The sequence below is a fragment of the Galeopterus variegatus genome, unplaced genomic scaffold (genome assembly GCF_000696425.1).
Source record: "Galeopterus variegatus unplaced genomic scaffold, G_variegatus-3.0.2 Scaffold523, whole genome shotgun sequence".
Lineage (NCBI taxonomy): Eukaryota > Metazoa > Chordata > Mammalia > Dermoptera > Cynocephalidae > Galeopterus > Galeopterus variegatus.
In genome coordinates this window covers 488,086-514,368 of record NW_007726634.1, presented here as the reverse complement: position 1 = coordinate 514,368, position 26,283 = coordinate 488,086, and the positions used below count along the sequence as shown (strand labels likewise).

At 43.4% G+C, this 26,283-nt stretch overlaps 1 protein-coding gene across 1 annotated transcript; it reads right to left on the bottom strand.

Annotated features, from left to right (window-relative positions):
* Positions 1–20,637: 20,637 nt before the first annotated feature.
* On the bottom strand, positions 20,638–23,350 carry LOC103588079 (serine protease 58-like). Its single transcript, XM_008569676.1, has 5 exons — positions 23,314–23,350; positions 22,584–22,767; positions 21,895–22,052; positions 21,172–21,320; positions 20,638–20,787 (listed from the first exon to the last, which is right to left on the bottom strand). Exons 1-5 carry the CDS (start codon positions 23,348–23,350, stop codon positions 20,638–20,640), a joined length of 678 nt encoding a protein of 225 aa, XP_008567898.1.
* Between the last annotated feature and the right edge of the window lie 2,933 nt (positions 23,351–26,283).

The following is a 26,283-nucleotide window of genomic DNA, read 5'->3' as shown; positions in this document are numbered from 1 at the left end:
GTGTTTGGTAGTCACAACACAACATTCATGGGCATTTTACTGTTCTTGAATTGACAACTGGAATCCAAAGCTGAGAGTAAAGACGTGTCAAGGACCAGGCAATAAATAATAAATGAACAAAGACCAAACATCCTTTTGAGGGCTGATCAAGAAGTGGCTGAACTTGCTCTGCCTCCACAGCCTTCATCTCTACCACCTGTCCCCAGCCCATGTAAGCAGACCGGGTGGGAGGAGAGAATTCCGGGAAGTCGTCTGCATCCTTGGGGTGCTGCGTGGTGATGAGATGCTTTCCTGCCCCCTCCTCATTCACCAGTTGGGTGTCCACTTATACACAGATGGCCTGGTCTACCTCTGACCAATCTATCAAGTGGAGAAGAAACTGTAAGGAGAAGGCAGGGAAGAGAGAAGGGTAGGGTCCACAGCTTCCTTGCCCAACATTTAGCATTTGGTGATGGAGATGTGATTTTACTGTGGATCAAAGGGACGCCGTGGAAGGCAGCCAGGCTTGAGTCTGTCTCACCAGCAGCTCACCCAAGAGAACTGGCTGCCAGGAAAGGGGACCCTCATAACAAACACAGTGGGTGAATCACCACGGGTAAGAGCAGATGGTAGAGACTGTGATGTGGGAGGCCCCTCTGGGACCTCTGGAAAATTCACATAAGCACCCACGACAGAGCCAATATTTGTATGTCTGCCACAGAGAAGGTGCCAACAACCAGCCAGCATTGGCCAGAGTGGCCTTCAACACCTCAGGCAGGTAAGAAACACTCATCTGTCTCGTCCCCCTTCCCTGTCTCCATGCAGAGGAGCACAAGCAATAGGGACGAATGCCTCTGAGTACCTCTGGCCAGGGCTGGGGGAGGGAACGTGGTCACTGTATTGGACCAAGACTGAATCTTTAAGTTGGACTAGATGGGACGGGGCTTTTTAATCCCTGAAAGTGACTGGAACCCTAGAGATTTGCCTGAGATGTTGTCAGGGGACACAGAGAGATCATGAACATGGCAGAGTTGAATGCAGGCAATTATAGAAAAAGAAAATCATTTCATGTATGTGCTTCCTATGCACTAGGGCTGTTCAATAAACCAGATGCGGTAGCTACTGTTTTCATTAATGACAAAGTGGCAACAGGCAAGACTGCACGATGCAGCTTTGGGAAATGTATTGGTGATGAATCACTGTGTGATTATGCGGGTGGGGCTTCCCCTGAAGAGGCCAGAACTGCTCGCTGCCAGCTGTCCTCGGAAGAGGTCAGTTGTGGGGCAGGAAATCAGAACTCTGGGACCTGCATCAGTCTGACTAGATCCCCCAGAAAGGGAGGCTCCACAGGCCCTGAGACTCTGTGTTCTGTTAAAGACATTATTGCTTCAGTTGCTCTATAATTAAGAGTTATCCAACAATGGAACAAGCTCCTTGTCACTACAAGTGCTTAAAGTATAAATATTTTCCTTTAAGGGTATTTCTGTGGCATTTATTTATTAAATATTTATTTTGCATTTTCTGTATATCAAGTGTTGTGCTGAGTGCTTTACATATAATCCCTATTAATAACCCAGTTTTATAGATGAGGAAACCGAGGCTTAGAAAGTTAAGTAAGTTGCCTAAGATCTTACAGCTAATAAGCAGTAGAGACTCCAAAGGTAAGTTCACTAGAATACTCTAGTCTAATGGGGGAGGATGACGCAGTTATGGAAAAGGAGTCATTGATGCAGATGTGTGCACATCGTAATGGGGCCATGACTTAATGTAACGGGAGGGCCAGGGTGGGACGGAGGGAATGGTCAGGGAAGGCTTCTCAGAGGATGTGCCTCCAAGGCTGCGTCTTAAACAATGTGTAGGACTTAAGAGAAGGAAGGAGCACTCTGGGGTGGGGGAGAGGAGTCTGATGTTCTAGACAAAAGGGCCAGTGATGTGGTTCTCAGATAGTTCAATACATACTGAGTAGTTGAATGACAGCATTGCAACAAGTCACCTGGTCAAGACCCCACATAGCTTTGGGGTGACAGGGGTCAGTGTGGTGTGTAAAGGCAAGGCAGGGAGTGTTGATGAGGCTGCAGAGACCATGGGTGACCATGAACCAGGTGGAAAAAAAGCAGCTGTGGAAATGGTAGGAATGTTTGTAGGTTGCTTTCTGAGCTACATATCAGAACCTGTGATTTCTGGCATGGAGCACTTGCAGATGATGGGAAGATCCATGAGGTGAAGGCTGGCTGGGAGTGCTGGCTGAAATGAACAGGTGATGAGGGTCACTGGAGTCAGGAGAATGTCCCAGCATCTTCAGGCTAAGTAGATTCCTTACAACTTTAAGAATATATATTCTATTCTTTACCTGGCTTTTCTTGGAATGAATGGGCTTGTAAAATGCTTTAGTGTCATTATGCAAAAGCTGGCTGCCTAATTAAAAGTTGCTGTTTTACTCAGCTTTTCGCAAATACACTGCCAGGGTGTTACGATCAAAGCCTATGATTTTTGTAATAGTACCCAATTAAGCATTTCAGCTTTGTGATGTGTGGACAGAGTGTTTATTTGTGACTCTTACACCCTATAACTTGGTGCAAGGAAGGCGTACAGGACCAGTTCATTGGATTGCATGCAACTGATCAAGCTCAGATATGTATTATCATAAAGCCCATCTAGCTTTAAGCATACAGGTGAGCAGCTTAGCTAGAAGGCACCAAAAGCCTTATCAGCCACCAGACGCAACTTTGGTGTTTGTAGAAATCTTGAGAAGCTTCCACCAATCCCATGTAGCCTCTCTTTAGGCACCTTCCTGGTGTGTGAGGCATAGGTAACAACTGTCAATATAAAAAGACACATCTGAACATGGTCACATTAGACAGACCACATCTGAGCACATGAGTACGTTTTTACCTCTTAACAACTGCCATTGTGGCAGTCATGACCTCTTGCTACACAAACCTTTATTATACCAATATTCTTCTGTTCTAAAAAGAAACAAAGATCCCAAAAATGTCTAAAAAACCTGTTTAAAAGGGTCACCACCAGATATAATTGTTAGAGCTTGACCTTTTGCCTTCTCCCCAGTAAGAAGATAGAATAGAAAGACAGATAATTTGAGTCAAACTGAAAAGGCTAATTTTGATAATCAGCAAAGAATGTGACAAAAATTGGAAATTGCCTTTGATAACTAAATTCAGGACTGTTTTTACCAGCTGTTAACCAACTTCTACCGAGCTCCATGGCTTCTGCAAAAAATATTGTTCTGGCCTGTACAGAATTCCCATACTTCTTTTTATATCTTCTGCGTGAAACTTGAAAAGACGGTCCTAAGAGACAAAATCCCAACCCAATTTCAGTCTTAGAGATAGAATCCTTTCTTGTGTTCTGTGCTCACAGTCACCCTCCTTCCCTCCCACTTGCTAGGAAAGGTCAGTTGATCCCAACTCTATCATGAGAAAAATGTTTGCAGCCTTTAAAAAAAGTTCGGCCTCAAGTGTCAACTTGTGGTGAATTTGTATGGCAGAATTACAAAGGGCGGAGAGACTGAGGCGGACGTGAGAGGTTTAGAAGGGAAATGCTGACTGCTTTCTGACTTCACTGGTTCTACTCCAGTCTCACAGACACAAACACGAATCTTGCATTCTGAGTTTCTTGGGGGATTCTTGAAGACAGAGACAGCAAAAGTGCTGACTTCACTGGAAATTCCCTGATAAGGGGACCGTCACTAACATTTTGAAAATTGGGTCTCCGGCTCTGACACCTGTCATTGACCATCAAAGTAATGCATTCCTGACCAAGGTAACCTGTTAGAACAAACGAAGAGAAATGAGCCTCATCGCTTAACCATCTGAGCACTGGGGAGGAAGGCAGCACCTGCTGGGCAGAGGTGCCTCTCAAAGAGTTATCCAGTGTGGAAAAAGGGTCCAGTCCTGACCAGGCCATAGCACAGCCCTTTTACACATGGACTGGTATTCCCAAATGTCTTCTGCCTTTAGACAACATTTCTTGGAAACTTGGAATAAAAAGCTTCCATTATTTATCCTTTCAGGAAATGATCCACGGTATTTCCAAAATCAACAGAATCTCTCTCATACAGCAAAATATTTGAATTCCCAAAGCAGGAATTGCTCTTTGCAGACCTCCACAATCTCTTTGTTCATTAAGTGCATGTCTGTGAGTCTCTCATTCACTAGTGATTCTGGCACTTTGGCCCCAAATAAAGCAATATAGAATTTTTTTTTTTTTTTTTTTTGTCTTTTGTCTTTTTCCGTGTCCGGCAACGGATCGCAACCCTCAGTGTTGCCCCCGTACCAGACTGGGGACCGGCAACGGGATCGCAACCCTTGGTGTTGCTCCTGCGCCTTGCTCAGCCAGTGAGCGGGAACCGGTCTGTATGTGGGATCCGAACCCTTGGGCGGGAGCGCCGCCACGCTTCCCAAGCGGCGCACTTATCCAGTGCGCCACCGGGCCGGCCCAGCAATATAGAATTTTAAAAAATGTTTTTCTAAATAATAAAAAAACTTCCAGTCTCCCTGAAGCACACCCAGGCCCTGGTTCTGTCTCCTAGGAGAAGGATTTGATGGTGATCAGAGGAGATATGTGTGGCATAGTGGGAAGAAGGCTGGAGAACAGCCCCGGATCTGCTGCTTACCGGCAGCAGGACCCTATGTCCATTCTGTGACCCCCAAGCCTCAATTGTAAGAATTGTAACACTGCCTGCTGAGTTTACATGAGATCAGAAGACCTAATAATATTCTTTAAAGAGATGTAAAAATCAAGATGTCAAACAAGTCAATGCCTGAATATCATTGTAAGGGTAATTACTTGGAAACCGGGTACTTTTTTTCTCATTTAAAGGATAGGATGCTACCTCTGTCTGGCAGTGGGGTAGATTCCTTTGTGCTGAGCAAAGCATTCCAGTGCACAATTCTCCAAGTGGTGGGTGGAGCTGGGAACAGGATTTAGGCAGATGTCTGTGTCTGATCAGTGAAGCTCCCCATACGGTCTTCTGGAAAAAAGTCAGGATTGTTCTGAGGGCCCCTAGATGCCAAGATACTTCAGAAATATTCTGTTCTACATACCCTATGTATCCTTATAGCTTGTATTTAGACCCCATGGAACTTGAATTTCTTCTATTTGAATTCCAACATCTCCAAGGTGGTTGGATCCCATTAACAAAGAAGCAATGGAGCTATGTATACAACCAACAGCATTCAATTCATTATGGCCTCCGAGGTGAATGCTGACCACAGGACTGAAGTACTCATTGACCCAGCTTTGGAAGGTTGCTCAATTCCTTCTTCCTTCCCTAGGAATTGCTTAAGGAGTTGCTAGCCTCACCTTAGGGGAGCTGTCAATGCCTAGTTAATGCAGGGTAGGAAATCTTGACCCCCTGGCCTCAACTTAGGACATCTTTGAAGAACCATCCAGTTCCAGAGCTCTCTATGGGATTGACTGAGGCCTTTGTTGAAGTTGCTTCATGGTTCTGCTGAACCATTTTCCTTCTGCCCAGGCCTGTTTTCCTTTCTTCCACTTAGGTGGAGGTTCCAAGGAGCACATCCACACTAAAAGATAGCCTGGCAGCCTGAGACTGCTATCCTTTGAAACATCTGCTTACACATTTGTCCTTGGCTGGCATCTGGAAGTTGGATTTCAGTAGGGTTCACACCATTACCAGAGCTGACAAGAGCAGTTGAACTGCTATGCTTAAAACATTTGTTGAAACATGTGGTTTATGCTGAACACCTGCTTTCCTTCTGGGGGTCTGGAATTTTGTACGTGCTAGGCCAAGGATACCTATGTTTCCAGCCCCCAATAAAAACACTGGGCAATGAGTCTCTCATGTGCTTCCCTGGTAGACAGTATTTCATATGTGTTGCCACACATGTCCTGTGCGAGTCCACTGGGAGAAGACTCTTAAGAGCTTGCACCTGATTTCCTCTGGACTTTGTCCCATGCACCTTTTCCCTTGGCTGATATTTCCTGTATCCTTTTGCTGTAATAAATTATAGCTGTAAGTACAACTATATGCTGAGTCCTGTGAGTCCTCCTAGTGAATCATCTAATTCCTCAACAAAACTTCTTGCTTGCAAATCTCCACCATCTCAGAAACCTGATTTCAATCACCCCCCTCTTCACTTCTTACCCAAGACATTGTCTTCCTTGCAGCTCAATTTTATTTGAGTAACCATTCTTCCGGTCCCCTAATCCTAGACTCTTGGAATCAAAACCCTCCCATCCAATTGACTAAGTCCTTCCAAATATATCTCTGTCATGTCTCGTGAATGTGTCCTCTACTTTCTCACCACTATCACTGCCATAATTTAGGCCATCATACTTTCCATCTGGACAACTGCATCAATTTCCCAATTGTTTTCTTCCCAGTCACACTGATTCACAGTGCTGCCAAATTAATCTTTCTAATGTAAACCTTGGAAAAAGTGAGTTTCTAGCTTTACTTAAAAAATTTTTTTGGCAGCTGGCCTGAATGGGGAACCGACCCTTTGACCTTGGTGTTATAAGGCTGCTCTCCATCCAACTAAGCTAACTGGCCAGGCTGAATTTCTAGCTTTAAAATCAGAACAAACCAAAATGATTTCAGTTTTTTTGTTATTGATTTCCAAGTAATGTGAAACTTCTTAGCAAGGCATTCAAGGGCTCCATGAACTGGCCTCAGCCACTGTGCCAGCCTTGTTCCCTTCCGCCCATTGTACTGTGCCTTTTAGCCATATGCGACCAATCTCACACTGCTCACCAAAGAAGCCTGTGTTTTTGCCTCCTTTTTCCTTTATTCATGCTATTTCTTCTTTCTCAAAAGGTCCCTTACCCATCTTATCTTATCGAGATTCTATCACTGCTTTTGATGCAAGACTTCTGAGAAGCCTCTTCTATAAAACCTTCCCAGTCTACCTCCTCAAGGCAGAATTAAAGTCTCATCCTCTGCTCTTCCCCAGTAAAAATGGATTAATGTGTCTCCTACCCCCTATTGATGTGTGTCTCTGAAAATAATAACAAGCCCTCCCCTCCTTTCAACTTTCGGCTGGATTAATAGATTTAGCTAAACAAGAGCTAAAGGAAATTCTTGGGCAAGAGTTCTTATTCCTATGGAATAGAGAACCATCTATAGCTTATAAGCTGGATGCTCTGGACCAGTGGTCTCCAAATGTTCTGGATTATGTTACCCTAAAAAATTGAACATACCTTTTCAACTTTATATATATTTATTATATATCGTATACATATACATTATATTGACATTTTATGTGCAAAACAGACACACACATAAATAGTAATTTTCAAAGGATGAAATAGACACAGAAAGTTGTAATGCTGTAGTTTTGTTCCATGCCCGCTACACTGAGGTGCGTGCTCTTTTCTGGAAAACCGTGATTCTGACTCCCAGGTCTCTGTGTGTTAAGTTCCTTCCTTCATGACTTCCCTGTCTCAGATCAGAAGACTTTTCTCAGTTGTGCTATGAGCAAAGCTAGGAAATATTAACTTCTTTGTTAGTGGCCAGAGTGCACAAAGGTCATCTTTCTCAAGGGAGAGGTGAATTTCATGAACAGAGCAAGATCCTTATAGTTTAGCTGCCCCTCTGTGGTCAGAGATTGTCTGAGTCTCATTTTTATTAAAGAAGACAAGGTATCCAGACAGTCCCTGAAGATTTTTGTAGTTGTTGTTGGTGATGTTTGTGTGTTTAAATCGCACCCTGTGATATGCTTCATAATTAGGAAAACTTTTCAAAGTCTGGGCTGGGCTGCAGGCAGGTTGAGGCAAAATATTTCCCCCCAGTAATGACAGATTCAGCTTGATAATGCAGAGCTTTAGGTGGCAATGACCTTAAAAAATGCGAAGCTCTTGGTTCACTTCTGCTGTCACAACAGACTTTTGAGCAAATCGAGCAGAAAAACAGGAGTACAAGTAATAGGTAAAAGTGTGGTATAAAAATAACTAGAAAGGTTTTTGGCAAATATGGCCAAATGCATATTAGCATCAAGCATTAACTTGAGAATATGACATAGAGTGAGGCTCAGAAAGATAGCATATTGCAAAAGAATATTTACACAGCTTTGGATTTAATAAGATCTTTGACTTGAATTATTAAGGAAAAAGAGCCCAGAAAGGAAGGAGATTGTTGTTGTACAATAAATCTTTGGCTAGTATTCTGAAACACTTTTCCCAGGTAACTTTAATGTGATTACATTGATTAACATCAATGGAGACCTTTGCATTTACAAAGGGACACTCTTTTTACTTCTGCTGCACAGTTTATCAAACAAGTTTTACTGGAAACCACTATGCTGAAAGTCGTTAGAAACATGTAGAGACCACAATGACTCCAAAAGGTAAGCTGAGCACCATTAATTGAAGTTTCACACAACCCACACGAAGAGTAAAGATGGGCTGTAGTTCACATTCCGATTCTGAGTATAATGTTTCAAACCCAATCACCAGCCCACTACGAGGAACAACTTAGGGTTTAAAGCAAAATGCACCTTTTTCTGGGGAAATTTCATTTCAATGAAGGTCATAACAAACAGGACAAAAAGGGTATATAATTGCTTTCTTCTCTGCAGCGGTGGTAGTATACTCTATGCCTACCTGGGTTGTCCAGGCAAAAACATTTGCCTTGTGCACTGCTTCATTTTCACATGGCTCCAGGGAAGGTAGACGCAGAGAGGGAGGTGGAGAAAAGCTGTCCTGCTGTCTAACAATCACTGTAGTGCATTATGAAGTAGATGTGATCCATGGGGTGCAATATGAGGCTGCTGGGTTATGACGTTCTTGCACAGCAAAGCTTGGGGGCACACAAGTGAATATGTATCAAGTTGTGCAGGTAATTAATGTAGGTGTATTTGATTTTTCTGCAACTACTTGAGGAATTTAAATGTGAAATATTAGTCACATGAGACTTTATCCAATAAAGTTGGATAAAAATTTTATCCAATATAGTTTCAGTTGTCATTTCTGGAAATGCTACAGATACCTTGGAATGCAACTAGTCAGTTAATACAGAAAGGGTGTCTGAAAAAGAAGCTATTTTTATGTCTCTTTAGAGTAAATGTATGGTGCATATTTTGAGATCTTCTATTCTGTTGATATTATATCAAATACAGGATGAAAAAAGTACCTCACTTATTCAATTGCTGGTGAACCAAGAGAAGGGCCACACCAAGATTTATGAGTTTTCTCAAGTTCTAGGGGAATAATAATATTTGATATCTGTAATTTAGACTAAATATCTGAGCAAATGGATTAAACATGCTGTTGAGATGTAATAATTTTCTAATGAGATGCAAAGCTGCTAATAATACAAAATAAGGAAACACCAAGAAGTATAGATTATAACTACAAGGTGAAATTGCAACTAAGAGAGATCAGCAACAAAGGAATATTTTTTTCTGACGCCAAGGTAAATTTTGAAGCAGGAGTCCTCATTTAGCCAATCAGGACTTGCCAGTGGCTGTTCAGGTCCACTCAGTAGATCTGTAAGCCATTTGCTGCTACCATGCTTTTTTCTTATCCACTGCCTATCCTCAGTGCCCTTTCTCTGTGCTTTACTGAGCTTCTTATCAGGAAAAGGAGGACAACCTGAAGAGGCTCCTCTTCACACACTCCCCATGGACCTAGACTGATTTAATCCAACCTACATATCTCTTTTTCTCTGGGATGTCAGGGCCTTTGAGAACAGAAAAGTAATTCTTCCTCAAGTAAAAGTCAATATACTATTCTGTGTTCAGTCAGGAAAACAGAAACTATGGTAGGTGTTTCAAACATGAGGAATTTAATACAGGGAATTGTTTACAAAGATGTTGGAAGGGAGGAAGGAGCAAAAGTAGGAAGTGGTGATACACATAGATCTGAAAGTTCCTGATGCTTTTAGGTTGGCACCCATGAACTTGTTCCTGGTAGCAGGAAGCTGTGGATGCTGCCACTTCAGCAACTGGAATTGTCAAAATTGTCCCTCCACGGCTCAGGCTGTAATCAACAAACAGATTCTGATGCTGCCTGGATTGCTAGAGTCTGCAGTTACACTGCCCCCTCTGCTGTGACAGTAGCTGCTATTTAATTGATTGATTGATTGACTTTTAAAAATTTATTTTAATCAAAACCTGTTCTTAATTTTATCATCTTTTGCTATCTGGAGAGGCTGAGAATTTTCAAAATCATCAGCTTAACAGTCCTTTTTCTCAATTTATCTCTTTTCTTTCACATCTTCACTATAAGCAGCAAGAAGGAATCAGGCTGCACCTTCAACACTTTGCTTGGGAATCTCATCATCAAGTTCATCAGGCATATTCTCTGCTGTCCACATGTTTTAGTACATTTTGTGTTGCTATAACAGAATACCTGAGACTGGGTAATTTATAAAGAAGAGAGGTTTATTTGGCTTATGATTCTTGGACAGCTGCATCTGGCATGGGCCTCCAGCTGCTTCTACTCATGGCAGAAAAGTGGCAGGTACAAGCAGATCACATGGCGAGAGAGGAAGCAAGAGAGAGGAAGCAAGAGAGAGAGAGAAGGTGTCAGGGTCTTTTTAAGCAATGAGCTCTCGCAGGAACTAACAGAGTGAGAACTCACTCATTAATCCCCCTTCCCCCAGGGAGAGCATTAATCCATTCATGAGCGATCCGCCCCCATGACTCAATCAGTTTCCAAAGCTGCCACATTGGGGATCAGATTTCCATATGAGTTTTGGAGGGGACAACACATCCAAACTCCAGCACCACATAACTGCAGACAACAGTTTTGCTAAGATTTCTGCCACTACATAACAAGGATATTCATTCCTTCAGTGTTCTTCACTTACTTTGGAGTCTTCACCACCAGCATCCTCAAAGTCTAGATTTCTACTAACGGTCTATTCAAGGCAATTTAGGCTTTCTCTAATATTTCTTCTCAAAATCCTTCTAACCTCCACCCACTGCTTAGTTCCAAAGTCGCTCCCATGGTATGGAGAGAATGGGATCTTTAAGAGGTATTTATATATTTTTTTTTTCCTTTTTTTTTTTGTCTTTTTTCGTGACCAGTAATGGGATCGCAACCCTCAGTGTCGCGCCCGCACCGCACTCAACCAGTGAGTGGACCGGTCTCTATATGGGATCCGAACCCTCGGCAGGAGCGCCGCTATGCTCCCACCGGGCTGGCCCAAGAGGTATTTAGATTATAAGGGCTCCACCCTCACAAATGGATTAATGCTGTTATTGGTCATCACAGGAGTGGGTGTACCCCCTCTTGTGCTCATGTGCTCTCTCTCTCTCTCTCTGTCCTTCCATCATGAGATGATGCAGCAAGAAGACTCTCACCGAATGCCAGCCCCTTGATCTTAAATTCCCAGGCTCCAGAATTGTAGGCCAATGAATTTCTGTTCATTATAAATTACCCAGCCCATGGTATTCTGTTATAGCAGCACAAAATGGACCAAGACAGAGCCCCATGAGGACATACTGAACCCCATGCCAGTTATTATTGCCTCTAACCTTGGTGACATGAGTATAATCATAGAAGCCAAGCCTCTCTCACAGAGATAAACACATGCACATGGGCAAGGAGTCAGAAGCTGAAGGAGAATCCAGGGAAGATGGAGCAGTTCATCCAATGAGGTGAGTCAGCAGATCAGTGACAAGGTGTGAGAGCTAAAACATGGCTGGAGCCCTCTAAATCTCCTTCAAGACTCTCCCTTGGCTTTCTCTCAATGGACACATACAGGAAAGGGAATTCTGGAAAAAGTAGTTTAGCCTGGCCTAATCGACTCATTCTAAAGCTGCCATATGCCATTATATTTGTAGTTCCACCAGTGGAAAGGGAGAAGAAAATGAAGAAGAGCTCATCCCCTCTCTGTTTAAGAACACTTAATCAAAGGGATACCTGGCCCTTTTACTTTAATCCTATTGGCTGAAAAGTCAAACTATACTTAGCCACAAAAGAAGTAGGAAACATAGTCTCCATTCCAGTGGTAATGGGCCCAGGAATTCTGTTCCTAGGGAAGGAAGAAGGGTGGATATTGGCGGACAATTTGCAGTCTCTGCCACAATTGACTCTGTCCAAAATTCCCTTCCTTCTTCTCTTCTTGGCAAACTAGCTCACTTCTATAGAGCCAGCTCAATTATCGTCTCTCCTGCAAGGCTTTCGCTCTCTTTTCCCATTGGGTTTTATAAATCCTTCCATCTCGACACTTTCTTATTTATTCTTTTAGCAAGTTTTGAGTCCCTCCATGTGTCTGACATTGTTCTAGGCACTGAGGATTTAGCAGTGACAAAAACAAAGTCCTTTCTTTTACAAAGCTTATTGCATTATAATTATTTAGTATTCTTTGCATTCTAAGGCTGTCCTAAATTGAGACAAAAGAAGGGCAAGATTCATGGGTAATTTCACACATTTTTATTCCTGACTAAATATGTAAGTCTGTTATGCAGGATTAACATTGAACAACTGAGTAAGGCTTCAGAAGCACATGGTATTTCTTCCAGCTACTCACAAAGTTAATATTTGTGATTTATAAATCATGTCCATTTTAGGGACTCATGAATCTTGAAAAGTTCTTGGAGATTATCTGATTAAGTCATCTCAATTTACATGAGAAGTCTGAGTCTTGCATCACTGAGATTATTTGCTCAGGATTATATGCTAGATTAGTGCCGGGGCTAGAAGTAGAATCTAAGAATATTAATTCTTATATTGGTGCTCTATAGTAAAACAAAAACACAGTAAAAAAATACTTCAGTTATTATAAAATTAGCCTTTCCAAAAATTATGGCATCAAAATTCAGGTTAAAAAAAAAACCTGTTATAAGAATAACGATATATTGGGGTGTCTCTGTGTGTGTGTGATAGTGTTAAGGACAGTTTCTAGTTGCAATGCATGAAAAAAAGAGATACAAATAATTAACGTGTTAGATATAAACATATTAGAAGTGGTAATATAGAGTTGTAAAATGTCAAGTTACATTTTAATGGTGACAGATGAAACTTCACATCAAGGTCTATGTAGCCCTTTCCTAAAATTTCATGGATTTTTTTAGACTTCTGCTTTATATTAATTTGAAATCTGTAATATACTCTCTCTCTCTCTCTCTCTCTCTGTCTTAAAAACTGAAAACCAGAGCTTTAATTGAAAACTGATATAAAAAAAGAAAGCCATTATGCACAGTTTTGAGCAGCCCCTGGATTTTGACATGCATTTTTGCTCTTTGAACCTTCTCCCACACACCAACACATGCAGTGTAAAACACACGCCCCCACATTCACACTTACGTGTTCAGCCTCTCACCTGCCTCTCGCAGAGTTCTGACACATCTGTTCTACCTCCTTCATCTACGGGAGATAGCATGAAGGAGAAATGAAAGTCAAGAGCACAGATGCATGATGTATAAATGTGTGTACTAGATAAAATCTGTGGGAAAAACCTTCAGTAAAGAAAAAAGTATTAATTTATTTCAGAAAAATTTGCTTTCAGTAGAATCAATGAAAATATAATCAGCCCCTCTGGGCCACATTCATTAGACTAGAAGTGAAGGTTGTGATTCAGAATTTAATCCAATCCATCTTTGATCACAATATAGCTGAACAAAAACAATAAATTGATGATTTCTTGAGAAAAGGGTATAAGACATTGCTGTTAAATTAGCTCTTGTAGTCCAACAAAGAAGAAAATAATAGTTTAATTTTTCTTCAGATGTTGCAAGAAGACTATAAATTTAACTCACTAGGGGTTTTGCCCTGGAGGGTACAATTAGAAACAAAATCAGATTTAGGAGGGTACAATTAGAAACAAAATCAGATTTTAAAAGTATATGAGTATGGAAAGTCATCAGTGCTACTAATAAAAATATACAAACCAGAACACATGGCAAATCCAAAATTACCAAGTGAGATAAATGTTGTAAAATCTCTTTGAAAGCAGCAGCCATTGACTATATCTTCCTGCTGCGGATAAAGCATCTTGTATTTTACATGGTAAATTTTTGTTTATCAAGAATCTTGGAGGTTCTGGCAAACAATAAAATTGTAAAAAATGGGGTAGAAAGATGTATACTTTCTCCACTAATGACTAGAAAGAGCTCACCTTTGGCACAGGGTAAGACTCTAGGGAATGAGTGGGACTCTCTTAATCACAACTGGAGAAATCCTGACCAAAACTGTCTCACAAGGAAATTTATTGGCTCATGTAGCTGAAAAGCCCAATTGAGATCCTTGTTTTCAGGATAGCTGTATTCAGGCTAACCAATGAATTCAATAGTAGTTGGGTTGCTCCCCATCTTTTAACTCTGCCTTCTGGGTGGCTTCAGTATCAGGCTCCACATGGCAGTGTTCCAGTCCTTCTATCCTCTTAGGTTCAAGACTAACAAGCAACAGCAAGTCTGCTTCCCTAGGAACTCAAAGTTACTGACTTGGGTCTTGTGCTCACTCATGAGCCAATCACCATGATTAGGGGAATGTAACGCATGGACTGGCTTAGGCTTAGGGACTGTGTCTCACCTCTGAGTGAGGACAGAAGCGAAGTCTTGCTCAATCACATAGACTAAGGCAGGGGGAGAATGGGGGAGGAGTAAAACTCAATATGAAAGTTGGGAGCTGTTGCTGGAAGATGGAGATGAATGGGATTCTGGCATACAAACCACATATGCCTGTTATAGGGGGAATCTCAACTGTGGCCACGGACATATAGTTTTATGGGTTCTGTCACGACAAGTGGTCCCAGATGAAAGGTGATGACAGAAATACAGTGAACACACCATTTTCATGGCTGATGTGCCACTGGGTCTTCTTTCCTTGACTGTACAATGACAATTATGTCACTTACCACTCAATAATTTTGGTGAGGATTAATAAACCAATGAATGCACAATGGTCTGAATGTTTGTGTCCCCTCAGAATTCACACTTTGAAACCCCTAACCCCCAAGGTGATGACATTAGGAGGTGAAGCCCTCATGAGTGGGGTTAGTGCCCTTACAAAAGAGACCTCAGAGACTCCCTCATCCCATCCAGCACGTGAGGACACACCAAGTAGACAGCCATCTATGAACCAGGAAGTGGGCACTCTGCAGAAACACTGAATCTGCCAGCATTTTGATCTTGGACTTTCCGATCTTTAGAGCAGTGAGAAATAAATTTCTGTTGTTTACAAGCCACTCGGTCTATGATATTTTGTCATAGCAGCCGAAACAGAAAAAGAGAGCATGTGAAAGCATAGGTGGTGAATGAGTGTCAATTATCTCCTCATTTCCTTAGGAGTTCTTCAGAATAAGAAATACGTCCAATTCATTTTTAAAAAATCTCGGGGCTGGCCCGGTGGCACACTGCTACAGTGCGCTGCTTGGGAGTGCGGTGGCGCTCCCGCCGAGGGTTCGGATCCCACATACAGACCGGCCTCTCACTGGCTGAGCGAGGTGCGGGCGCAACACCGAGGGTTGTGATCCCGTTGCCGGTCCCGGTCCGGTACGGGCGCGACACTGAGGGTTGCGATCCGTTGCCGGTCACGAAAAAGACAAAAAGGAAAAAAAAAATCTCTAGAACCAAGCACAGTACATAATACATAGTATGAATTTAATGCATGATAAACAAACAGATGTCAGCATATTAGGTTATAGTATAAGCTGCTGTAACAAAGAGACCCCCAAATATAGTGGCTTAAATACAGTAAGTGTTTATTTCTCCCTCGCCGAGCGGTATGGAGCTGCTATGCGGATTTTGTTAGGAAGACGGCTCTGCTGCTATAGATCATGAGGCTTTCTTCTTTTCTTATTGTCTCACCTTCCCCTTGTTTTCCTCATGGGCATGTTGAAAGCTTGCTAACCACCACCAGGATTGCATTCCAGCCCAAGAGAAGCAGGAAGAAGATGTGAAGAGCAAGCAGCTTCCTTTTAAGAATGTGATACACGTGTTGCCCAGTCTCTTTCACTCACATCCCCTTGGGCAAAACCTAGTCAATTGGCTACAACCATCTGCAAGGGATGCTGAGGACTGTAGCCTCTGGAAGGCAGTCATTTGCCAACTAAGACTCAGGAGGGTCCACTACAGAAAGAAAGATTAGGAGAATGGAGATAGGGAATCAATTAGCAGTCTCTGCCACGTGCAACCACATGAAGGTCACAGACACTGGAGCCGTGGAAAAAACTTTACCTAATTTTCTCAGTGTCATTGCCAGTAAAGGGACTGTGGGTTCGGAGTGGTGTACATAAATGAGCCTCTTCATGGTAAGGCTAAAGACAGAAGTTAGACTAATGAGACCTGATGATTAGCAGATTGACTAATTAAAATCTTGAATGCATTCTAGAAAGCACCTATTTTCTCAATATAATTTTATCAGGTCAGAACCATGAACCTGGATTTTATTTGTTGGATTTTATTCTTAGTGCTACTTTTCTAGAAATGATTCACCTTCATTCAATCATTTCTCCATATGAAAATTCTAAGGAATATAGGAAGTTTTATTTGAGCTAAGAATTATATTTTCAACCAAAGACATATAAAAGGATCTTAATTGATAAATATACTTACAGTCTGTTCTATGTTGAAGGAAGCTGTCCTAAATAAAATGTGACATATTTAAGGTAGTTAGATGTCTCAGGAAATCTGGGGCAATTCAATTTTAGACATCTGATAATTCTTTAAAACATTTTTTTGAGCATGTACCACCAATGTATGTTTATTTATTTATGTACTAACATACATACAGACTGACATGTGTGCATTATAAAACATTCACTAAAATCAACATTTTAAAGGATAAACTAAAATAATTATAAATAGAAGTTTTAACTCGAATACTTCAAGAAGTTTGTGAAAAAATTGAATTAAAAGATAACACGAATCCTTACCTGAACTTTTTAAAGACCCCTCTTATTTACTACTCACATTCTTCTGGGGCTCATGCATAAAAATATGAAAACCCCTGCATCAGACAATTATAGAATCTGGACCCAAACCCAGGTCTCCTGACTTCTAGTTCACTGGTTTTCCTCCTAACCTCACTGCCTTTCATTTTTTTAGTATGTAATTTTAAAGTATAGGGCAGGGTCCAGTTCCAGACAAGATGGAGTAAATGCATCCCATTTTAATTCTGTTAACCACCACCCTTGATAAAATACATAACTCACTTACCAGAAAACTCTGGTAAGGTAGAAAAAAGAAGATACTGGGTACAAACTGTTTTTCTATACTCTCAACACCCTTAGTCATCAAAATGTGTGGTGTTTTTTTTCCCCCGCACCAAAACAATTCTCTGGTACCAGCTGGGTGTCCTATAATTCAATTCAATTCTGACACTATCTGCCTGAAGTTAGCACAAGCCCCACAGGTTAAGGGCTCAGTCCCACAACACTGCCCCCACTTCAGACCCCAGTTGCAATCCCAGGTTGTCACCTATGCTTCTGTCCAACCAGCTATAAATCAGAGGTTCCCACACCCCCCTCTTCAGGTTCAATCATTTGCTAAAATGGCTCACAAGACTCGGGGAAACACTTACTTATGTTTACTGGTTTATTACAGCAGATATTACAAAGAACACAGTTCAACAGCCAGATGATGAGGTACACAGGGTGAGGTCCAAATGGGTTCTGAGTGCAGGATCTTCTGTCATTGTAGAGTTGGGATATGCCACCCTCCTGGCACGTAGATGTGTTCACCAACCCAGAAGATTTCTGAATCCCATACTTTAGGGATTTTTATGGAGGCTTCATCATATAGGGCGTGATCAATTATTAACTCATTCTCCAGCTCCTCTCCCCTCCCTGAAGTATGGGGAATAGAGCTGGGAAGTTTCGAGCTTATAATTGTAGCTTGATCTTTCTGGTGAACAGCCCCCTTCCAGGAACCCACCAAGAGTTGCTTCATTAGAACAAAAGATGCTCCTGTCACCCAGGAAATCCCAGGGATTTAAGAGCTATGTATCAGGAACTGGAGTCAAAGGCCAAATAATAGAACAAAATATTCTCCTAGCATCCCTATTGCTTAGGAAATTACAAAGATTTTAGGAGCTCTGTGTCAGGAATTGGGGACAGAGACCAAAATATATAGTTCTTATTATTTCAGACTAGGAAACTAGGGATTTAAAGAGTGAGTGACCTGGCAATGAGTTTTCTGTTTTTTTTTTCTTGCCTCCGTGCCTGCAACCTGGAATCACCAACGAGCACAGACCAAAAAGAAAAGAAAAGAAAAGAAAATCCTGCTCTCTTTAGCCAAAAGATCAGGAAAAGGGGCAGCCCAGAAGGATAAAAGCTTTTAACTATACTTGTGGTAAGCAAAATTCTAAGATATGCCCCGAGATTTCCCACCATGGTGTACATGCCCTCACCTAGAACCAAGAATTTGATGAACTTTATTCCTGATTTCATTATATAGTATAGTTGATCTTAAGACAGGGATATTGGGCCGAGCCCGTGGCGCACTCAGGAGAGTGCGGCGCTGGGAGCGCAGCAGCGCTCCCGCCGCAGGTTCGGATCCTATATAGGGATGACTGGTGTACTCACAGCGCTCACTGGCTGAGCGCGGTGTAGCCGGTCTCAAAAAAGACAAAAAAAAAAAAAAAAAGACAGGGATATTATCCAGGTGGCCCTGGCTTAATCACATGTATCCTTTAAAAGCTGAGAGTTTTCTCTCACATAAAGGGAAGTCAGAGAGATTCAAAACCTGAGAGGGATTAGATAAGAGGTCAGGATAGAAGGATCTGCATGGTAAGGACCTGTGAGTGGCCTCTAGAAGCTGAGAATTGTCCCCAGCCAACGGTTAACAAGGCAATGGGTATCTCAGTTTTACAACTGCAAGGAAGTGAATTCTGCCAACAATGTGAAGTAGTGAGCTAATGTGAGCTAACCGGCCTGAAAATTTTAGAATTAAAAAATACAATAACTGAAATAAAATAATTAAGTAGGCTCAATAACAAAATGGAGATTGACAGAAGAATCAGTGATCATGAAGATAGGACAATAAAAATTATCAATATGAACAACAGAGGTAAAAGAGATTTCAAAAAAAAATGGACAGATCCCCAGGGACAGTAACGGAAGATCTAATATTCATGTCATCAAAGTTTCAGAAGGAGAGGAAAGAGAATGTTGGGCTGAAAAAATAATTGAAGGAATAATGGCCCAAACCTTCTAAATTTGGTGAAAGACATAAACTTATAGATTCAAGAAACCAAATGGACCCCGAACAGAATAAACCTTAAGGAATTCACACCCAGACCCACCGTAATCAAACTTCTGAAAACTAAACCAAAGGAAGACTTTTGAAATCAGCCAGAGAGAAATGATGCTTTACCAGTTGGTGAGCAGTAATTCAAATGACAGCAGATTTCTCATCAGAAACTTCAAGGACAGAAGGAAGAGAAAACAACATTTTTCAAGTCTTGGAAGGAAAGAACTGTCAACCCAGAATTATATCTAGTAAAAATATCCTTCAGGAATGGAGATGAAGGAAAGCTAAGAGAATTTGTCACCAGCAGGCCTACCCTAAAAGAATGGCTGAAGGAAGTTCTTCAGACAGAAAAGAAATGATAATAGAAGGAAACTTGGAACATTGTGAATGAAAAAAAGGAAAATAGAAAGAGTAAATATTGGGTTGTATAATGTACGATTCAATTTATTTAACATTCTCAAAGTGACACATTTATAGTGATGAAGAGCAGATTAGTGGTTGCAAGAAGGGGCTAGAAATGAGGATTGTACTATGATTATTTAAGATATTATCATTAGACAATTTTAGGTGCACAGAAACTGTTCTATGAGTATTTTTGCAACTTTTTGAAGTCAAGAATACAGGACACATTTTAGGTTTTTAAAATTTAATAACTTACAAAGATAGGATAATATCAAGTGAAAGCGGGGTTTGAAGAAAATCAGATGAATTGGCAATTGGTGTATGCAGGATTCTGGTTGGTTCAGAGAGACCATTCTGTGCAACCCTAACTTCTAGTCTATGCACACGTGTGTGTATGCACACTCACACGCAAATACCATTATATTCACCCACGCTTCAATATTTCTCTGTCATCTTTCTAATATTCTCTTTCCAGGCATCCCTCTTCCAGATTTTTCTGTGCTTAGCATTAGGAAGGCTCTCCCAGAAGATCACCCTCTTTTCCTATTGGTGGTCTGACCCATTTCACTCTGCTCTCCTCCCCTCTCCCATTCTTCTGCTTTACCTGCTTGTTTTTGACACACTTAAGTTCTGGTCATAAAATTCTAGTCTTCATTTCTGATCATTATGATACCAGAGGCCTATTTAATATCCCAGCATTCTCTGCAGCCTCATTAGATAGGATGGGTTGAGAGGGCACAGGCTGAAACCTGACTCAGCACTAAGTGATGCCAGACCCAGGATGCCACAAACTCACTTCCACATTCCTGAGGCCCATATGTCCTCTGGAGGGTGTGGGAGAACAGCTCAGAAAAGTCTGAGAAAGTCCAGGCAGATAGGTAGGACGTGGGAGGAGGAGAGGCAGGGGGTGGTGAGAAGTTATCCCATTCATGAGAACATTATCCAGATCAAATCCTTTGATGATCATTCAGGTTGGGACTGAGAAAGGGTAAGAGAAGTCAAGAAACCTGCAGGAACTGAAAACTTCTCATAGACAAAGATTTTATTCCCATCTTGTTCTGAGGCTAGAAGGAAAGGAAGGGCCAATGTTGGTAAACCCAGTTCTGAGGCTGCCGAGTGAAGGAACAGATCGAGTTCAACTGGAGTGGATGACTTTGAGGATCCAGTCTGTATAGTGGGAAATCTTGGTGTAGTAGCCGGTGTCACCTCTCAGAGTACACCCTTCTGACCAGGACAGGATCCCTTGGAGCTGATTTTGGCACAGGATTGGGGCCGCTGCTATTTCCTGTTAGAAAGGGAGAGATGAGTCAGGCAGGGTAGCCAAAAAAAGGCGACATAGTGCCAAGTCCCTATCTGAGGGGCCCAGAATAGAAAGAATTAGGTGGACTGGGCTGGGAGACATGCTGCTGGCCATCTCGGGCCCATCTCACTCACTCACCCTAGGCCACATCAGGGGAAGCCATAGAGGAGTGACAACACCTGGAGATATTTCCACCTGCTGTCAAAATTCACTCACGACTGGGAAGAGGACACTTATTCCTTCCTTGGCCCCATTTACAATCTCTTCTTGGATGTAGAGACAACAGACTGTATTGGGTTGAAGGAGATATGTGGACCCCCAAACAGCATCCCAGATCAAACTTAGGAAAGGCAGAGGGAAGCAAGTTACCCGACATGAGTGTAGGCTCTCCGGAGGTGATCCCGCACAGAACATGTTCTCTGAGACTTTTATAGGCATTTGTCTTGTAGAGGCCTCTTGGCAGTCTTCATTAGAGAACCAGATGACATCTTGGTTTATCTGGATATCAGGGTTTGTGTCTGAGCACACGCACAGAGAAAGAGAGAGAAAACATTTCTCTTTGATCCTTTGTATATCCAACTATCTTTCTTCACTCCTTCCCTCCCTCTTCTCTGTCACTAACCTTGCCATCATTCAATGAAGGAAAAAGCCAAAATGAAAAAGAAACAGAGAAGAAGAAATCAGGTAATGGAATGAGAAAACCACGGTCTGGTTCCAGTGCTGTAAGCTGCATAGCTTGGGCTGTGCATGCACGCTCTTATTTATGACTGCTTGTGTGTAAGTTTCTGATAAATGAGCCACACTCAGCATCACCTGCAGGATTGCCTCCAATCCTTCCTCACCCAGACACCCTTCACCCTCACCTGGGGGATGAATGACGAAGACAAGGGTGCTGGATTCCAGAGACCTTTAGCCATAAATAGCCATGTTACCCCTGGGTATATTGTATCACCTTTGGGGCTCAATTACTAAATGAATAAAATTAGAGGCTGAGATATTTAAGTCTTCAGACCCCTTCCAGCTCTATTGTTTTATAATAGTTGTATGATAACCCTCCAGGAGCACCAAGGTTCTGTCTTGAAGGTCACTCACTGTAATTCCACCATGTCCAGCCCCAGCCAGAGACAGTGCACGTGGCCCCCACTCTGTCATCTGTGGTGTTGGGCAGAACTGCCAGCTTCACCGGATTGATGAGCTTTAGGGGGTTCTTCAGCTTGATGAGCATGAGGTCATGCTCAGCAGAATCCCGGCTGAAATGTGGGTGTTGGACGATAAGTATGGGCCTTAATTTCCCCTTCATGTTTTGGAAATGCATCTCTTCTGAAGCAGCAACTTGCATGGTAAGAAATCTGGAGCAGGCCATGAAGAGTTAGCAGAGATGATAGATTCTATTCTATTGTTCATCTTGCATCTTTCTCCCCCTAACTTGCTTTGTGACTTCGGACGCATTCCTCCCCTAACTTGCCAAGTCTCCTCATCCAGCAAGTGAGCAATTTCCATTGCACTTCCCTGGTTCCCTGACTCATAACATTTCATGCCGCCCTTTCTTCTCTATTTGCTCATCCTCTGGTCCTTGGGCAACCCCAGATCCCTCTGTCTACGACATCCCACTCCAGATTCTAACTCCTAACCACCTGGGTCTTTCTATCTCCTACCTCCCTCCAGCCCTCTCTCAGGTTTGAGTGTCCCCTCTACAAGTCATGGCTCAGCCTCAGTCCTCCTCTTAAGGAATCCCAGAGACGAAGGGGAAAACCTCTCCTCCCAGGAGCTCCGTCACTCACGGTAAGAAGCAGTGGGCTGCGGTGAGAACCCACTGCTTGTGGATCAGGGTCCCCAAACAAGACTCATGTTCTGAGCTCAGGAAAACCGATATGGTGGGTCCATCAGTCTTTATGTGCATCTGATTGATTTGACTGGCTGCCTTCTCTTCTGCTGATGCTGGTGTTACAATTATTATTGTTACTGCTGCCAGACAGAGGAAAGGAAAGCAGAGTCACAGAGATGGGGGGGATGCTTCAGAGATCAGAAACCTGAGACATTTTCTGTGAAAGTGCTTTGAAATGGTCAATGCGTTGTTGATGTATGAGGCATTATTGAACCATTTCTGGATCCTTCCCCTGTTCGTTTTCCCTTGGACTTCCCTCGGTGTATGTGTATTCCTCTCACTTACTTTTCCTCTTCTTCCTTCCCCTTCATTCTTTTCTCGTTTCTTCAAGCTTCCTTCTTAGCTACACAGCAAAACCCATCTTTTTGCCAACACCCCACACATTGTATCAAGTCTCACCACCTTAGTTCAAACCCTCTCTTGCACCCATGGAGCTGGAGGAAAACCAGTGGGCTCTAGATATTGCTGGGTGTTCTTAGAAACTGCCAATCACGATGGTCCTGCATTCTTATCTGTCCAGCTGATGATCTGTCCTCCCCTCTTGGCTAGGCCCATTTCCTCCACTTTCCTCCAATATGACCCTTATCCTTCCAAAATTTTAAGCCAAAATAGGCACCTGCACTCACCAGTCACTGTCAGAATGGTGGAGACTGGGAATGTCATGTCTGCCTCTCCAGAGCCTCTTCCAGTGAGAAGACCTGGGGAGGGAGTGAACCAAGGCAAGAGAACTATCAACCAACCTGTTCTGGAGGCTTTGCAAAGGGAGAAGTAACAGGAAGGATGGGAAGGCTCAAGGGAGTGAAGCTCTGCACTAATGGACAGATGGATAATGGATGGATGGATGGGGAAGAAAGACAGACAGACCCCATCCCTCTGCAGTGTCTGCTCTTCTATTGCAGCCTGGGAAATTATCCCAAGGTGAGATGCCTGACCCCCAGAGGGGTGGACTACAGGCCAAGAGCTTGACGCTCCTTCAGTTAGAAGACAGAAATCTCAACTGGCCAATTGTGTCTGCTTTAACTCACTGTCTCCGGCAATAGTTCAGTCCCTTGGTTCCCCTAGATTTACTCACCTGTCCCCCCTTGGTGTGGCTGATCCCCACCTCTCTGTGTGACATTTACCTGTCCTCAACTTGAAAATAAACTTCTCCCTCTGTGAGCTACAGACCCCCCTCACCTGCCATGCTGAGCCCTCCCCCATGTCACATTGACTGTTGTCTTCATGTCACACTGGCTCCACCCCCATGTCATCCTCTCCCCATGTCACACTGTCCCATCCCATGCCATCCTCCCCCCAACCCCCACTGACCTTTCCCTGGATATTTGCAGAGCAGGTCAAAGACAGACAGGGTATGCTCAGCATGAAGCCCCTTGGAATGGAGTCAAGGGGATACTGAGTACAATGTATCAGTCAGCTTTTCTTGCATAGCAAACTTCCTCAAGATTTAGTGGTTTAATATGGTAGCCAATTATTGGCTTATAATTCTCTAAGTTGCCAATTTGGCATGATCTCAGGTGGGCAATTCTGCTCTCAGTCACACAACTGTGATCAGCTAGCAGGGAACAGTCCCACACATGGTCGGCTGGTTTTTGGCTTGGGTGAGGGGAGTAACTGGGACTCATGTCTATCATCATCCAACAGGCTAGCCCAAGACCACTTATTTAAATGATGGTAGTTGCTGCATTCCCAAGATCAGTAAAATGAAAATGTCCAAAGTCCAAGCTCTTTTCAGGACTCTGCATATGTCATATTTGCTGATGTCCCATTGGCCAAAGCAAGTTGTATGGCCAACCCAGATTCACAGGTTGGAACAGAGTCTAACTCTTGATAGGAGAACATGTAAAATCATCTTGTAAGGGCACAGATATTGGGGCATTGAGGCCACACACCTCCCGGGGCAGAGAACTATCCACGACCCCACCTTCATACGCGTATGTCATCTGTTGAAAACATTCGCCTGGACAGGAGAGATAAGGATGGCGCCTGACGGAAGCTGCCGGGGAGTGGCCAAGGAAAGACATAGTTTAAACTTATTGGATAAAAGATATTTCCGCGCTCGTGCTCCCTGCGTGATTGCAATAGCAAAGCGTTAGAGCAAGATGCATGTTCACATGACCTTTAAGATGATAGGCTGAAGTTAGGAAATCCCCTTGCCATCTGCTTATAAAAGCAGGTGCTCGTGTGAAAATAAACGGAACTGCTTGACGGAACCCCTGCTGTGTCTGAGTGTCTCTCTGTGGGCTGAATAGGCGGGCGGCAGGCTCACCTTCCTACCAGGCTCTCCTGGCCACTAGGGTGGCAGGAGTAATCCTACTGGTTCCCTCTCTTGCTCATCCCGTGGCGGGGGATAAAAGGGGCTACTGGGAGGTTTGGGGCCCCCGCCCCTGAGACCCCGCAGCTGGCGCCTGAACAGGGACCCGAGGGTTAGGGCAACCGGTCCGCCGTGCGGCCGAGAAAGAAGGGCGAGGAAAAGGCCACCGAGCCACGGCACGGAGTTCTCCTCAGAAGAACATCGCCTGGGAGTAGTCGAATTTGTCAGGGTGAGTATCTTGGGTCGTGTCGGCCCTCCCCTACCTTCACCTTAACCCTTCTTGCTATGCCCTCTTTCACTTTCTTGGACCAGGGCGACTCCCCGGTGGACTCTGAAGGTCTCATCAGTAGTGTCCCCAGTAGTGGCAGCCTGTGTAGGTGAAGGCTCCTCTCCTTTGCTTACTTTGCAATATGGGGAACAGTGTTGGAAAGCATGATGACCTGGCCTTTAAGGCCTTGCGGTATCTCTTAAAGAGCCGGGGGCTTGACCTCTCAGACAGTGTGGCTAACAGGACCTGGGAGGCCGTGATGCAGGTGGCCCCCTGGGTGCCCTCGGCCAATTTCTTTTCCTATGACACCTGGGATCGAGTCCAGACACTGGCCCGTCAGAGAGAAATCCATCAGGGAATAGACCTGCTGTTGGGGTTCTATCCCACCATATCTGCCCTCAAAAATGGTTTCCGCCTACTCAGGGGAGCCAGCCCTGATAGTATAGAGATAGAATGTAAATGGGCCCAGTTTACACAGGAGCAGGTCCAAACTGGGCCCCCGTCTACTACATCTGAAGGAGCCCCAGAGCCTGCCAATCCCAAGACAGTTTTTGAAAAGGATGTGGAGGGATCCCAACACCAAGGTCCCCCTTGCTCTGAGGAACCCGAGAGTAAATTATATTCTCCACTTCCCTGTCCCTTGGATGAATACTCCACACCTCAAAACCCTTGGGGACCACCTCCGCCATGTAAGGATCAGCCACAGGCATATCCTGTTCACACGCCTGTTCAAAAAAAGATGTTTACAGAAACATGGGAACACCCGATAAGCCCAAGGGACCAGCTCCAGGCCTATCCTGTAAACACTAACCCGGGGGGAAACGGACCCACCATTTGGTACCCATGGGAACCCGGCTATTTAAAAGATTTTAAAAAGGCAGTTGCAGAAGATGGGCCCAACTCACCTTGGGCTGAGACCATCCTTCAGGGGTTGGTCCACCAACCTTGCACCACCCAAGACTGGAAAATGTTATGTAGGGCCGTACTCCCTGGTGCCTTGTCCATAAAGTTCTGTGC